This window comes from Cuculus canorus, chromosome 9 (genome assembly GCF_017976375.1).
Source record: "Cuculus canorus isolate bCucCan1 chromosome 9, bCucCan1.pri, whole genome shotgun sequence".
NCBI classification, from domain to species: domain Eukaryota; kingdom Metazoa; phylum Chordata; class Aves; order Cuculiformes; family Cuculidae; genus Cuculus; species Cuculus canorus.
In genome coordinates, this window is record NC_071409.1 from 9,580,831 (window position 1) to 9,594,295 (window position 13,465).

The following is a 13,465-nucleotide window of genomic DNA, read 5'->3' on the forward strand; positions in this document are numbered from 1 at the left end:
TCAGTGTATCTCATCTGCATCAGCTTTGAGTGGTAAATATTTGAGGTTTTCAAGTGCATGTTGCCATCTTAATTCTTTGTGGTAAGTATATTACCATCTCAGTGTCTGACTTGGATGTCAGAAACAGGTTGTAATTTTCGTTTTTAGAATATTTCAGGCACTCTCTAGAAGTACTTATATTTTAAACTTGCTACTCAAGTTTGTCACTGACAGGAACGTACTCCTTGTACCACTTTAAATCATTCATGCTTAGAGTTTCTTCTTAGTGTGTATCCAGTCTCTGCCAAAGAATGCAGCCATTATTACATCGGAAGGGAGGAACTGAGAAAAAAAAACCCAATTATTTGCTTTAACAATTAACAGTTTAATTTAACAATCGGCTTTTAAAATAAACTGTTAAAAAATAATGTAGAATCTTTAGGGGAAAAAAAAAAAGGCAAAATGTGTTTCTCTAGCAGTTTACGCCAGGACTGCCAGGGAAGCTGATCCACAGTTTTTCATGCATTTTTTTTGAAATTCATGAATACAAACAACAATTCTTTCTCTTGGCACAGTTAGCAAATTAAGTTTGTCAGCTGAGAGGGGAAGGTGTAGTTAGAAACAAACTTTGGCCGCAGCCATCAGACTGGTGCCATCAGAGAAGGCAAGTAATTCACCCTTTGTTTGCCTTTCCCCATGCCCCTGTTAACCTTGCTGAAGTGTGAATTCTTTCCAGAACTGAGCAAGATCAGAGGCTTTTTTGTAACACTGAAAAACAGTGATTTCTTTACTGTTTTATAAGTGTAGAAAGACTGGCACTTTGCTTTACGTTGTAAGTCAGATTTCAGAGTGGTCTTTATGGTGCTGTGCATATGTGTGTCTTTCCCTGCCTCAGGGACACACGGAAGGAAGGTGTGTTCCTCCTGTAAAGAGACCTCAGTGTTATGGAGTGTTAGAAAACTGGGAATTTTATGTTGCTTAAATTGTTCGTTCAGCTTGTTTCCTCAGAGCGTGCCAAAACTCACAGACAAAACGAAGCAGCATTATCCTCCTCGGGCCTTTCTTTAACGTACTTCACTTCTGTCTCCATCTTGCTGTGCAAGATTTTATAATCCTACCCCAAAATAGCACAGCACAGGCTTCATCTGCAGCAGGAGGCTGGCTCTTCACAAATCCAGATGCATCAGCGCTTCCAGAAGGGTCAAACAAGAGATTTGCCCTCTTTAGTAGTTGTCTTTATTCACCTCTGCGTTAGTCACCTGAGAGCTCAAAGCAGGGATTGATTGCTTGATCAGAGGAAGAAGAATCGTAGAATAGAATGGTTTGAGTTGGAAGAGACCTTAAAGATCATCCAGTTCTAAACCCCTGCCCTGGGTAGGGATACCTCCCGCTGGCTCAGGCTGCCTGAGGCCCCATCCAGCCTGGCCTTGAACACTTCCAGGGATGGGGCAGCCACAATTTCCCTGGGCAACCTGTTCCTCACCACCTGCATTGTGAAAAACTTCCTCCTTAGGTCTAGTCTAAATCTGCCCCTCTCCAGTTTATAGCCATTCCCTCTTCATCCTGTCACTACATACTACATGCCTTTGAAAAAAGTCCCTTCCCAGCTTTCTTGTAGGCCCCCTTTAGGTACTGCACGGTTGTCAGTCTTCCTCTTCAGGCTCTCTGCTACGTCCCACTGAGCTCCAGGAGAGGCAGGGTTGGGTTCTGTTACTGTCCTGTGTCTGTGCTTTATCAGCACCTCCCTGCCCAGTGTGTAAACAGAGATTCCCCAACCTCTCTCCCTTCATCCCCTCACAGCCCCACAAAAAATTGCTGTGGTATTTGAAGTGCAGTTTATTTTTTAAATAGGAGCCAAAGATGTTTTTCCTGCATGTTGCACAGGAAAGGAGGTTGCTCTCCTTGCTTTCTTGATACAAGTTACTGTACAAGATCAGATCAAAGTTCCTTCAGTGCAGTGTTCAGTCTCCAGCAGAGAATGATGAGAGTACGGGGCAAGAATAGATTAAGCAAGAGCAGACTGGGTCCAGGGCCTGTTCTGGGTTTCAAGGCCCTGTACGTTTTTGTCCAGAAACTGAAGTTCTATACAGTTCCCATTATTTCCTGCTCTGGATTATGGATCTTAGCATGCAGCGTACTCACTTTTTAGTGTATTTGTTCATCGAATCATAGGAGCTGCTGGAGGCTGGTAACCTCAAGAACGGCGTAACCCTTTGGTCTTCACTCCCTCTTGAGGCTTCTGTATGTAGCTTGTTTGAGGCCACTGCAATGTGGCAGAAACATAGCCAATTAAATATCTTACTCATTGCAGCTCAGTTATTATAGATGAGACAAACTTGGTGTTGCCTAATCAATGGTTTTGCTATTTATAGCAGTTCTTCCTTAGCAGATAGTGACTATCTTAATTCACCAGACTCTAGTCCGTTTTATTTCTGTGTATCGACTTCTATTTCACAGTAAGACAAAAGCAAGGAGTCGCTTAGCTCCAAAACATGTGACATCCTGTGGGTGTGATGAGAGGTATCTCCCATGTGTATATCACTTCGCTGTCATCTGTTGTTGATAATAATACCATAGCTGCAGCAATTCCACTGCCCGTAGACTCATTGGAAAACTCAAGCTTTCAAAGAAATATTTTGCTTTTCTGGCAAAGTTTAAGAGTTGTTGCACCAGTTGTTGGGGCGAGTCTGTTTAAAGGAAAACCAAAACGCTTTGGTCTATTTGCCTGGCTGTGCTGTCTGTAACTAGTCTAGATTTGAGTGCAATTTTATATCAAGCAGAAATTCCTATCTTTCATCAAGCATCTGGTGATTAACTTCCCAGTTAATCCTAGTATGCAGCATGTAGCTACTATACCTCAAATAAGTTGTGTTTGAACCTGCCTGATTAAGTTCTGAGGATGTGTAACTGAGGGCTGCCCTCTTTTGGAAAAGTCTTTTTTCCCCCTCTGAAGACCACTGTGTATGGGCTTGGATGATGTCAGCAGAAGATTAAAATATAACATAGCTTCATATCCAGTTTAGCCTGCTGCTTTTGAGAGGGAAGAAGAAACCTCTAGGGTTTGATTTTGTGCCTACTTCATATTAGGGAGTTGCGGACCCAGAGAATAAGAATCCTTTCAGATAATCAGAATTGACAGAGGTACAAAGGCATTCCCGTTGTGTGTTTTCAGTGTGGAAGAGTTAAATATTTCTGAAGAGAAAAATATTTTGTGTGTTCACTAAAAATGAAACCTCAAGCACTGGAAACTCTTATATAAATAAATGACTGTGCAGGTTGGTATTGAAGCAGGAAATAGAGGAGGATCAGATCAGAGAATAAACATTTGGAAGGGAGCTGACAAATACAACATGACTTATTACCAAGCTCCTCTGAATCTCCCCAAAAAAGAGACACCTCCTCATTGAAAACAATTGAAGGACTGTTTGTAAAATGCCATGTCAGTACGACTAAAGAATTGACAAGTGATAAGAGATGAGTGAAGTTTTATGGTGTGAATTAAGTTGGAGAAAGGTTTTAGTGTATCTAGACAAAAAAAAAAAATCCACATTTAAAAATTTTGGGTTTTGCTTAACTTTGAGCCTTAATTGGGGACATCACAGTGAATTTAGTGTTAACATTTAGCAGCACTAGTGAACTGAGTTTTGTTGCTAGGCATGATAGCACCTCAAAGAATATGATGATAGTAAAAATCACTTCTTTCAAATCAGCCACTCTGTGCAAACAGTCCTGAAGAGGAGATGCATTTGTTTTGTGTCCTAATTATGTCAGTCATTTGATTTTAATATTTAGGGTTAAATGGAAAAAAAGGCAGTTTCTGAAGCCAAACTTGGAGTAAACAAGAGAAGTTGAGACAATATATAAAGACACCTGCAGTAAATAATCTGATTTTGAAAGAGGAAGAAAAAAACTGGTAATGTTTTAAGGAATATAAGGGTACAGTGTTCTGATGATGGGGACAGAATTTAGTGGAATATATTAAAAAAATCCTTTATTTTTAGTTGGTAATATGTCTGTCAACAACTGCAGCTGACTGCAAATGAGTGTGGTTTTGTTGCATTGATCTAGTTTAAAGTTAGTGTCTTTTCATGTGCACACTTGTATAGCACCAATGAAGAACACTGGTTATAAATGATGGAAATTTCATTTTCAGCCACCTGCCTCAGTGGATAATAATCAGCCCAATAACCTAATGGTCAGTATTGTTTTCACAGCTTAAGGTGATGAAGTTTCAGGATGAGTTAGAGTCTGGGAAAAGACCCAAGAAGCCAGGCCAGAGTTTTCAGGAACAGGTTGAACACTATAGAGACAAGCTGCTCCAGAGGGTAAGAAATGTTCTTTATGTTTGGCTCTGATTCTGTGAGAGGCTTTTATTGAGTTTTCTCAACTGTAAGGTGGCATTAAGTGTAACAACACGTGTCTCTCATTAAAATTCTAATGTCAAACTGCATGTCTAAATCCAAGTGCTTTCTACAGAGTAGATCTAATCTCTCTTTTCAAGTATCGTGATGCAGTATTTTGCTCTGTCCACATGGGTATCATTAGAATATTGAAACCTTAAAGAGGTCACTTCTAGATCTGCTATGTAAAGCAAACTGTTAGGTATGGGAAAGGAAAGGGAGAGCTGTCAACTAAAGGCATTTCATCAGACATTTTATTTTGATGTTAGTAATTAATCTGTCGTGCTGAAGGATTCCAAAAGAAGAGAAAGAATAGTGTTAAGCATCGTATTATTCTCCAGTCTGCTTCTAATTCTCCAGTGTCTTAAGATTTCCTGGATAATTCCAGCTCATGCTGTCACCCAAAAGTGAACAATTCTCTACTGTTACCATTTTCAGTAGTCGTCTCTGGACTGTGAAGTCAGAGCAGTTTTAAGATTTAGCATAATATATGGTATGTCGTGGGATCTTGAACCTCTGACACAGAATGGAAGAACATCTAACCTGTTTGGACAATGCATTTAGGGAGACAGAGTAAGCGGCAGTGGCTTCTCTAATCTGGTTTCACAGCCTGAGAGATCAGTGATGGAATTAACGTACCCATGCAGTTTTTGGAAGCTGGTTACAAACAGGTTTTCACCAGGTGTCTGTCACTTGTTCTTTTCATTATTTGGTGCTCAATACCTAATTAAGTCACTAAAGTAATTTTGCACAGTACCTTGAAGAAAGAGACTTGTAAAAATTAAGGAAGCTGATCCCTGGAGGAGTTTTATACATTTGGAGGATGATGTTAGCAGTTAAGACTTCAATTTTTATAAGTAACTTTCCATTTAAATATAGTTGTATCCTAAACCTTACCACTTCCTCAATGATTTCTGTAATTGGAGGAAGAAGTTGTTGTACAGTAAGGATTGAATATAGTAATAATGTCATACTGGTTCTCATTGCATTTCCTGTGATCTTGATGGCTAGTCATTGAGTCTTGTCCAATTTAGTATAGAACAGGCTTTCCAAGAGACAGGAACTTAGAGCAATATGAAACACTGTTTATTACGGTTATCCAGATGAAATAGTTATGCTATGAAATACGCTAGGCCCATCTTAAGGGCCGTTGAGTTTAGAGGGCTCTAACATAATTTGCAACAGTATATATAGCAAGAAACAACTCAAAATTTCACTGGCAAATCTTCCATGTAAAGAAAAATGGAGACTAGATTAGCGTAGCTGTACTAGCATTTCCTGCACTTGTGGTGTTACGTCCCTCTGCCTCTTTCTTTCATTTAGCTAAATTAGCCCTTCTTTGTCTGCATTATTTGATATGCAGGGAATATCTGTTCATTTTTTTGCCATAGAAGGAATTTTTCGTTATGCCAGTATTGAAAGAAGTGCATCTCTTGGTCTCTCTATGCAGACTTGCTGATGTTTAGGGTTATTTTTGCATCATTGATTTTCTAACGATTTGACAGACAAATGAGGTCAGCTCAGGGTATATATTTCCTTTCAAAATGGTCCTGTTGGGACATAGAAATGGATCGTATTTTTGGTTCGTTTTTTTTTTTTTTTCTGACAGAGTAGACATCATTGCAGAATCTTGTTTGCATTTTTGTTTTTCTTTAAATGTCTTGGGGTTTTGAGATTATCTCAGTTTTCAGTCTGGATTAATGAAGATGAATGCATATATTTTAAGTAGAAAGAGATTCCTGGTATTGTTTCATGTTTAATTTGGATTAGAAAATCTGGTCCATTTGTGATGTTGCCCTGAAATTTTTATAATGGCAGGCTGTTCATTTCCAGTCAAATACCCAGAGGGTGTCACAGAGGGTGACATCTTTCCTTGTTTTGTCAGTGTTTGTGTGACAATAAATGTTTCTGTGGTGTACAGAGCACAGGAAAGATTAGGCGAGCAGGTATGGTGAGACCGTATTTCCTTCCCAGGTTGTGTGCTGTGTTCCTTCAGTACTCACTGCTTTTATGCTCTTTGTGATTAGCTCAATTGTCTTTATGTAACGATTAGTCATGCCTTGTCTGAAATCACGAATACTTCTAATAATTTAGGAAAAAGAAAAAGAGATGGAAAGAGAGCGGGACAGAGACAAAAAGGACAAGGAAAAATTAGACTCCAGGTCCAAAGATAAGAAGGAAAAGGAAGAATGTACGCCCACAAGAAAAGAGAGGTATTGTTTTCCATGGAGTAAAGTGGATGGGAGGAAAAAGCCTCCCAGCTAGTGTCTTTGTATATACCATTGCAGCCATCTTATTTTAAAAGAAACACAAACTCAACAACAACAACAAAAAAGAACAGAAAATAATACACTTTGGATGTTAAAACATGTTTCAGTTTTAAAGGCAGTGTCATTTTTACCCTGCCCAAAGTGACATATCGTTTTGAGTAGAATCTGCTTTTGGCTCATTTAAGCTGTGAGGAAATCTGAGAAAATAATGAACAGTGGAAAACAGAGTTTGTTGAACTCTCTTTTAGCAGCACATTGACTGCAGTGTTTCAGCCCAAAAACTGTACTGAAGTCATACCACAGTTTATTTGTGGTGGTTTACGTATTATTAATCTCATAGTGAAAACTTCAGAACAGCGAGTTTTAGGGTAGTTGATTGTATGCTCTGATCTTCTAATACTTGCAGAGCCAAACTCTTCTGGGTTATTTAGTGTAGATATGGGAAAATGCTTTTCAGGAAATTGTGACAGAATGTTTGTACAGTGCAATAAACAATGATCAGTCACAGGCCTTAATGTTTTTTCAGCCAAAGTCCGGTGCACATGTTGAACTTCATTTTTGCCTAGTACTCTTTAATTACTTTACCAGATCTAATGTAACACTGGCAGAAGACAGTATCTACAGAAAGGAATCAATTTTCTTAATACAAGTTTTTACTTCTTTGTATGTCTCTGTGTGTTTATGTACATAACTATTTGCTTTCTTTACCCAGGAAAAGACGACACAGCGCTTCTCCCAGTCCATCTCGCAGCAGTGGCAGTAGACGAGCAAAATCTCCATCGCCGAAATCAGAACGCTCAGAGCGCTCTGAACGGTCTCACAAAGAGAGTTCACGTTCTCGGTCATCACATAAAGATTCTCCCAGAGATGTCAGTAAAAAAGGCAAGAGGTGAGCTGGGATCTTCTCTGTTTCAGATTGTAGGAAAGTTAAGTGTGTAGGTGAGTTTTGGTTGGGCTTTTTGTTTGAGTGCTTTGTAGCACAGTGTATTTGATACACGATTTTCTCTCTTAATGTACTGCGTGTTCGTGATTAATATCTTTGGACACGTTGTGTCTAAAATGTATACAGCCTCCTACCTTGATACCTGAAGACTCTTCACTTCTATGTTCTTGTTTGCCTGTTTATCAATAATTCTGAGAAATACTGCTTTAAGCCCGAGCACATTGCTTTGTTATTAGCTCCTTGTTTTCAAAGGACAAATCTTCTGTAGCCCATAGAAATTCCAGGATTATAGTGAGCATGCAGTCTTTCACCAATGACTTGCTTACGTGAAGCTGCTCTTCCATCGTTTTTTTTAATAAAAAAAATCTAGATTAGATACAGTTTATGAGTTTTTGTTTCCGAAGTAGGTATTGCCTAATCTCCAGCCTGACGCAAATATTTGTCTCTTGTTAATGTTAAACTTGGGTTGAGATTCTGTTTTTGTCTTAATGCTTTTGTAGCTCAAAACTCACAAGTTGAACCTCCATTTCTTGTAGAGGTGGAGAATATGTTATTGATACAAGATTCCTCAGATACACTGAGGAAAATTCCTTTGCTATTGAGAAAATCATAGCACGTATTTACAGTAATCAGATTCTTGTGCTAGAAGACGGCAGTAAGTTTATTTGGTGTACATTCTTTTTCTGTGGGGCTAAATCACAAGCTGAATGGATTTGATGTAAAAAGTATTTCAGCATAACGCACTTCAACATAACTTTCCGTTTATGTTCTCTTCTATATGGATATAGGCTGCTATTGGTACAAGAGGCTGATGTGGAAGGCTGTTAATTCTCTATGTTTGTTTAAGAAGGAAATGAGTTGGTGTTAATTTTCTTGTGAATTCTAAGCACTGAAGTTAAACCCTTATAATGCAAAAATTGCCTTTTCTCAAAAGCAGGGTACTTGTTCAGTGCCCTTACTAGAGAAAGATATTTTCTACCTTGTTTAGCTCAATAAATGAATGCCATATGACTGTAGAAAAAGTTGGTATTATCAGTTAGTATTTGACATAAAACTTATTGTTTTGCAGGTCACCATCTGGCTCTAGGACACCCAAAAGATCAAGACGATCACGATCCCGGTCCCCTAAAAAGTCAGGGAAAAAATCCAGGTCTCAGTCCCGTTCTCCTCACAGATCTCACAAGAAGTCAAAGAAAAGCAAACACTGACAATGTTAATATTTTTTATGATGCTGTCACTTACTGGAAATGCGGTTTTGGTTTTGTGCCTGAACAGTCTGTTAAAAAACAAACAAGCATTCCTGATTTATTTTTTTTTTTTTGTGAATGCACGTGTATACTCATGAGTATCGGCATCTGTAGGCCCGTCTTTGTTTTATATTGTACAAAACTATCTTCATTGTGACTATTTCCCAAATGAAACATTTTTGTGTTTAGAAGTTTCATCAGAAATGTGTGTAACTGATCTGCTGGCAGTAGTGATATTTTGTTTTAGAATGTTGTGACATAGCAGAAATAACTCAGATGTTCCCCCTTTTTGTAGCTTTGACAATTTGAATTAGATTTCAAATAAAACCTGAACAGAAAACGAAGCTGTTGTTTTCTTGCCCCAGCGGTGATGCAGCTCTCTGAAGGGTTTCATAGTTTGTTTGGAAGTACTGTGTATTTCAGAGACACTATGGTGCTTGGATCTTTCAGTGTAGTGGTAGCTCTGTTCCCCTTTTCACTAGTTTCACTATCTGGATAAAAGCACCTTTTGAATCCAGTGGCTGGGTTTTCAATTCCTACTGTGATGTTTAACTGTTAGAGCAGCTGAACAGTCCTGCCATGAAAAGCTTTATAATGCTTCCTACGTCTCCATTTTAATTGCAGGGAGTGTTTGTGACACCAGAGTAATGTTTTAGTTTGCTGTTAAAAAAGCCTCTGCAGAGATGCATTATATGTCTGTGTGTGTGTATCACACAGATATGATGTATCGATAACAGCCGTGTTTATGGCACACCTGGGGAACAGCGAAGGACAGCAAGCCTGAGGCTGTACGACCTCTTGCCCTGAGTAGAGGTACAATTACTGCAGCCTACAGTACACTGTTGTTTTCTAAAACTGATTTTTACTTAAAAAAGGACAGCTCTCACATTATTTTATTGAATTTATTCCTTGGATATGGAAATCCTTCAAAATGGAAAAAATAAACTTTTTATTCCATACTTTATTTATTACTGGTTTGGAATCACGAGGCTATTAAACTTTTTTTCATGTTAGGCTTTCCCTTCTCCAAACCTGTTCTGTGTTAGGCATTGATGTGGCTTCACCTTGGTCTCTTATGCAACTTTTCTGTGGGTGGGAGCGTGGGAGGGATGACAGATGAGGAGGGTTCAGTGTTTATACTTGGAGGTGTGGGCAGATTGTAATAAAACATAAAATGAAAAGGGATCTGGCCTCCTGTGAACTGTTTGTAAAAGCAAAAGCTGTACTTGATTACAGGCATGGAGTGCTGGACGATGGCCTGCTGTTAGACTTGTGTATCAACAGGTTTTATGTTGTTAGAATCTTGTAATTGTGCGAGGGAGAATCTTCTGTTGTGCGTGTACATAGCCTGAGAGGCAGCACTTCCAGATGCAGCATCTAAAAGGTCTTCTGAAAAACGTGCATATTTAATTAAAAAAATATATATTCTTTTCTCCATTTTTTTCCTGATGGGAGACTTACGTTATAAGATTATGTAAACTGCTGCAAATATGAGAATTGAGCGGAGAATTCTCTTTGCTGATGAGAACTGGGAGGTGGCCTGGAACACTGAAAATACGGTGAATGCATGTGTGCTGTAAAGATTTCCTTAGTGTGACCATTGAATAGATGCATCGATAATGAGAAAAGAATGCACCTTATCTTTGTATTATGTTATAAAGAATCTGGTGTAGAAATATGCAGAGTTTATTTTTTATATTTTGCTTTCTCCCTGTAACATCAGGTGTTTCACATGTACAGATTTTGGTAGATGAACTATTAGAAACTAAGTTACTGTTCCTTAAAGGCGATGTATTCACATCTGGCACAGACTAGTTAAAGTTTCCTAGAGCAAAAAGTAGGTATGAATATAAGTTGGGGAAAGGGCGAATTGTAACTTCACCTATTGGAAGGTGATCACCTCAGATCCACTTAACTTCTCTCAAACTATTACTCTTATCTCGTAGCTGTTTATAAATGTCGGAGTGATAAATGCCAATGTTCTGGGTAAAGTGAGGCTGAAGAGAGTTCACCACAGGAATGTTTTACCTGCATAATCAATTGCATATTTCATTTAATAGCTGAAAATCCTCAGGGTAGAAAATCACTTGGCGTTATAGGTTAGCCATACTTTTCAATAATTCATTTTGATTTCAGCTTTTATAGAGTTCTCATCAGTGATTCTAGAAGGCTTGAGCCAAGTAGCTGGAGAGCTAAAGGCGCACCCATTAGACTTCATTTTGTAGCAGTTTTATTATGCAATAACTTTTTTCAGTCTCTTTGTTCTCAAAATACCATTCTTGTACCTCTTGTTCTTTGCTTCATATCCTGGGCTTTAGAAAAGCTGTTTTGTACCCAATAGTCTTTTAAGAGCAATTAAGAACCTGTGTCCTTAACTGAATGCTTGTTTTTTTCTCCCGTTGAAAAGAACATCTTTTGATCCTACTTACTCTTTCAGGTTTTTTTTTTTCCCTCTACTTTTATAAATAGCTTTGTTTGTAGCTTGCCTTTTCCACAAAGGACAGTGGCAGGGAGACAGCATCTGCTAACAAATCTTTTGTAAGAGATGCAGTTTAATATTGAAGACTAAAGATTAGGCTGCCTGTGAAATTGATTTTTCCTTAGGTCCTGTTGCAGTGACAAGGTATTGTTGGAGTGGGCTGTTACTTCCTGCCTTGTGTTTCTGCAAGCTTTGGGGATGAAAAATCGTCCAGTTGGTATTGGATATTGGTAATTTTAATATTGATCCTGGGATTTGGGGAGTAGCATTCGAAGGAATCTTTGTGGAAAAAACTGTGACCCGAGGAGGTGTGGTCCGGTGTTTCCAAATGGCTTTTGTGATCTTAGAGGAACTTGCACTCTAGCACTGCGCGGCTGGTGAGCATCCCACGCTTGCTTTGCTGCGGGAGGGGGAGGAGGCACAAGCGGGTAAGCAGCTTCTCTGTCCTCTCCTGCCCTGCCTTATGGATGATATCAAGGTAAATAGTCATGCTTGAGGTTTATTCACAGTAGAGTGTGTAGCTTGCTAGAGCTGAGTAACCCCCCCCCCTCCCCCTAACCTGGAATGGCAGCTGGTGAGGCCCATCGCAGCGTGGGGTCATGTTAGAAATGGAACGTGCACAGAATATTCCCAGATAGGCACTAGAGACTGTTGTGATGATCCATGGTGGTGCAGCGCTCCGTAGGATGTTGAGATGTGTAAGCAAAGGCTGCCGAGCTACAGAGTTGCAGGCTCACAGCTGTTCTGAACCAGAGCTGACCTCTGAGTGTGTCTGTAAGGCTTGGTCAGACTCTCACGCTCTGAGCGCATGGGCCCTGTCTCAGTGGAGTAAAACTACTTGGTTGCACAGTATCCTTCTGATGATTAAAATCTTTCCTTGCCAGTGTTACAGAAGTGTTTATCTTTGAACTGATTTTTTTTTAAACTCTGTGACTTCCTTTGAGTTCTCCACACGCCAGCTGCGTGTTGCTTTTGTGATACTATTTGAAGAAGAGTTGGTTTCTGAAAGGCAAAGTTGGGTTATTATTTGGGCACTGTGCATGTGCTCTCCCCCTGCCTCCGCTTTGGAGGTTTTAAAAGTGTAAGAATAAACCACTTATGAACAAGGGTAACAAAATGCTGTTTTCCAAAGCATATATTTAGAATTGCAACTATTGCTAACACGAGTTCATCTGTCCCTGTGACACCGAATGTACTCTGGCTTTCTGCATTTACAAATCCTCTTCTGTACTAATAGAGCAGCTCTGCCTAAGCACATGTGAACCCTTTGAAGTTGCTGGATTATTGTATTCATTGTGGTTTTCTGCATGTAAAATGACTCCTGTGCTTTTTCAATGATGATTATCCCCGCTGTTGGGATAGTTTTCACATTTGTACTGGTTTTATTTAATAAATTTCTGAGGCAGATTTTATAGCTGAACCTGTGTAAAACTTGTATCATACCTCTGCTCTGGCACGAGCACCCTTGAGACACCGGAGTTACCGAGCACTATCATGGGGAATGCAGTTTTATCTGTAGGGGGCTTTGGGGGATCAACCAGTATTTGAAGTGTGTTCTTGGAATATTGAAAAAAAAAATCTTGCTGTGAGAGGAAGGTATCCTGAAGGAGTTCCGTTAACACGACATGAAAACTATTGTTGAATCTTGTGATGAGATGAGCAAGATTGGCCCAAAATGGCAAATGTGTTCTGAGCAACTTTGATGGCCGTGGGAAGCTTGCTGGGGGGGGGGATTCCTCCACAGGCATTTACGGTCCCTTGGTGGAATTAATGCTTTAATAAACAAACATTAGAAGCATTGTTGTATTTCTGCAGATGGATTAAAGTCTGAACTTTGTATCTGGTTTTAGATTCCTGGCTGGCAGTACTATGATACAGCCGCTGGAGGAGCTTGATGTGAGACATTTCTCAACTACAGTGAATACATACATGAGGACACATATATTTGGTAGCATTGCGGTACAGGTAGTTTTGAAAGATTTTTTTAATTGCCTTTTTAGTAAAGATTGGTCTAGTTTCTAGGCATTTTCTTTGTTGAAAATTTGAGATATTAGGGCAGGTATGAAAGTGTAGCAAGAGAAGTGAATTCTCTACAGCTGAAGGTAGCACCAGTGGAATAATCCAGACCAGAGTTTTACAGTTCTCTT

The 13,465-nt window shown here is 39.3% G+C and overlaps 1 protein-coding gene across 7 annotated transcripts in view; it reads left to right on the forward strand.

Annotated features, from left to right (window-relative positions):
* U2SURP (U2 snRNP associated SURP domain containing) overlaps positions 1 to 12,730 on the forward strand; it is a 44,096-nt gene extending 31,366 nt beyond the window's left edge. For all 7 annotated transcript variants that reach the window (XM_054073934.1, XM_054073936.1, XM_054073937.1 and 4 more), the window contains 4 exons: positions 4,194 to 4,304; positions 6,474 to 6,592; positions 7,362 to 7,538; positions 8,662 to 12,730. In XM_054073934.1, coding sequence (XP_053929909.1) covers positions 4,194 to 4,304; positions 6,474 to 6,592; positions 7,362 to 7,538; positions 8,662 to 8,800 — 546 coding nt within the window. In that variant the 3' untranslated portion in view covers positions 8,801 to 12,730. The remainder of the gene's footprint in view (positions 1 to 4,193; positions 4,305 to 6,473; positions 6,593 to 7,361; positions 7,539 to 8,661) is intronic.
* Positions 12,731 to 13,465: the final 735 nt, after the last annotated feature.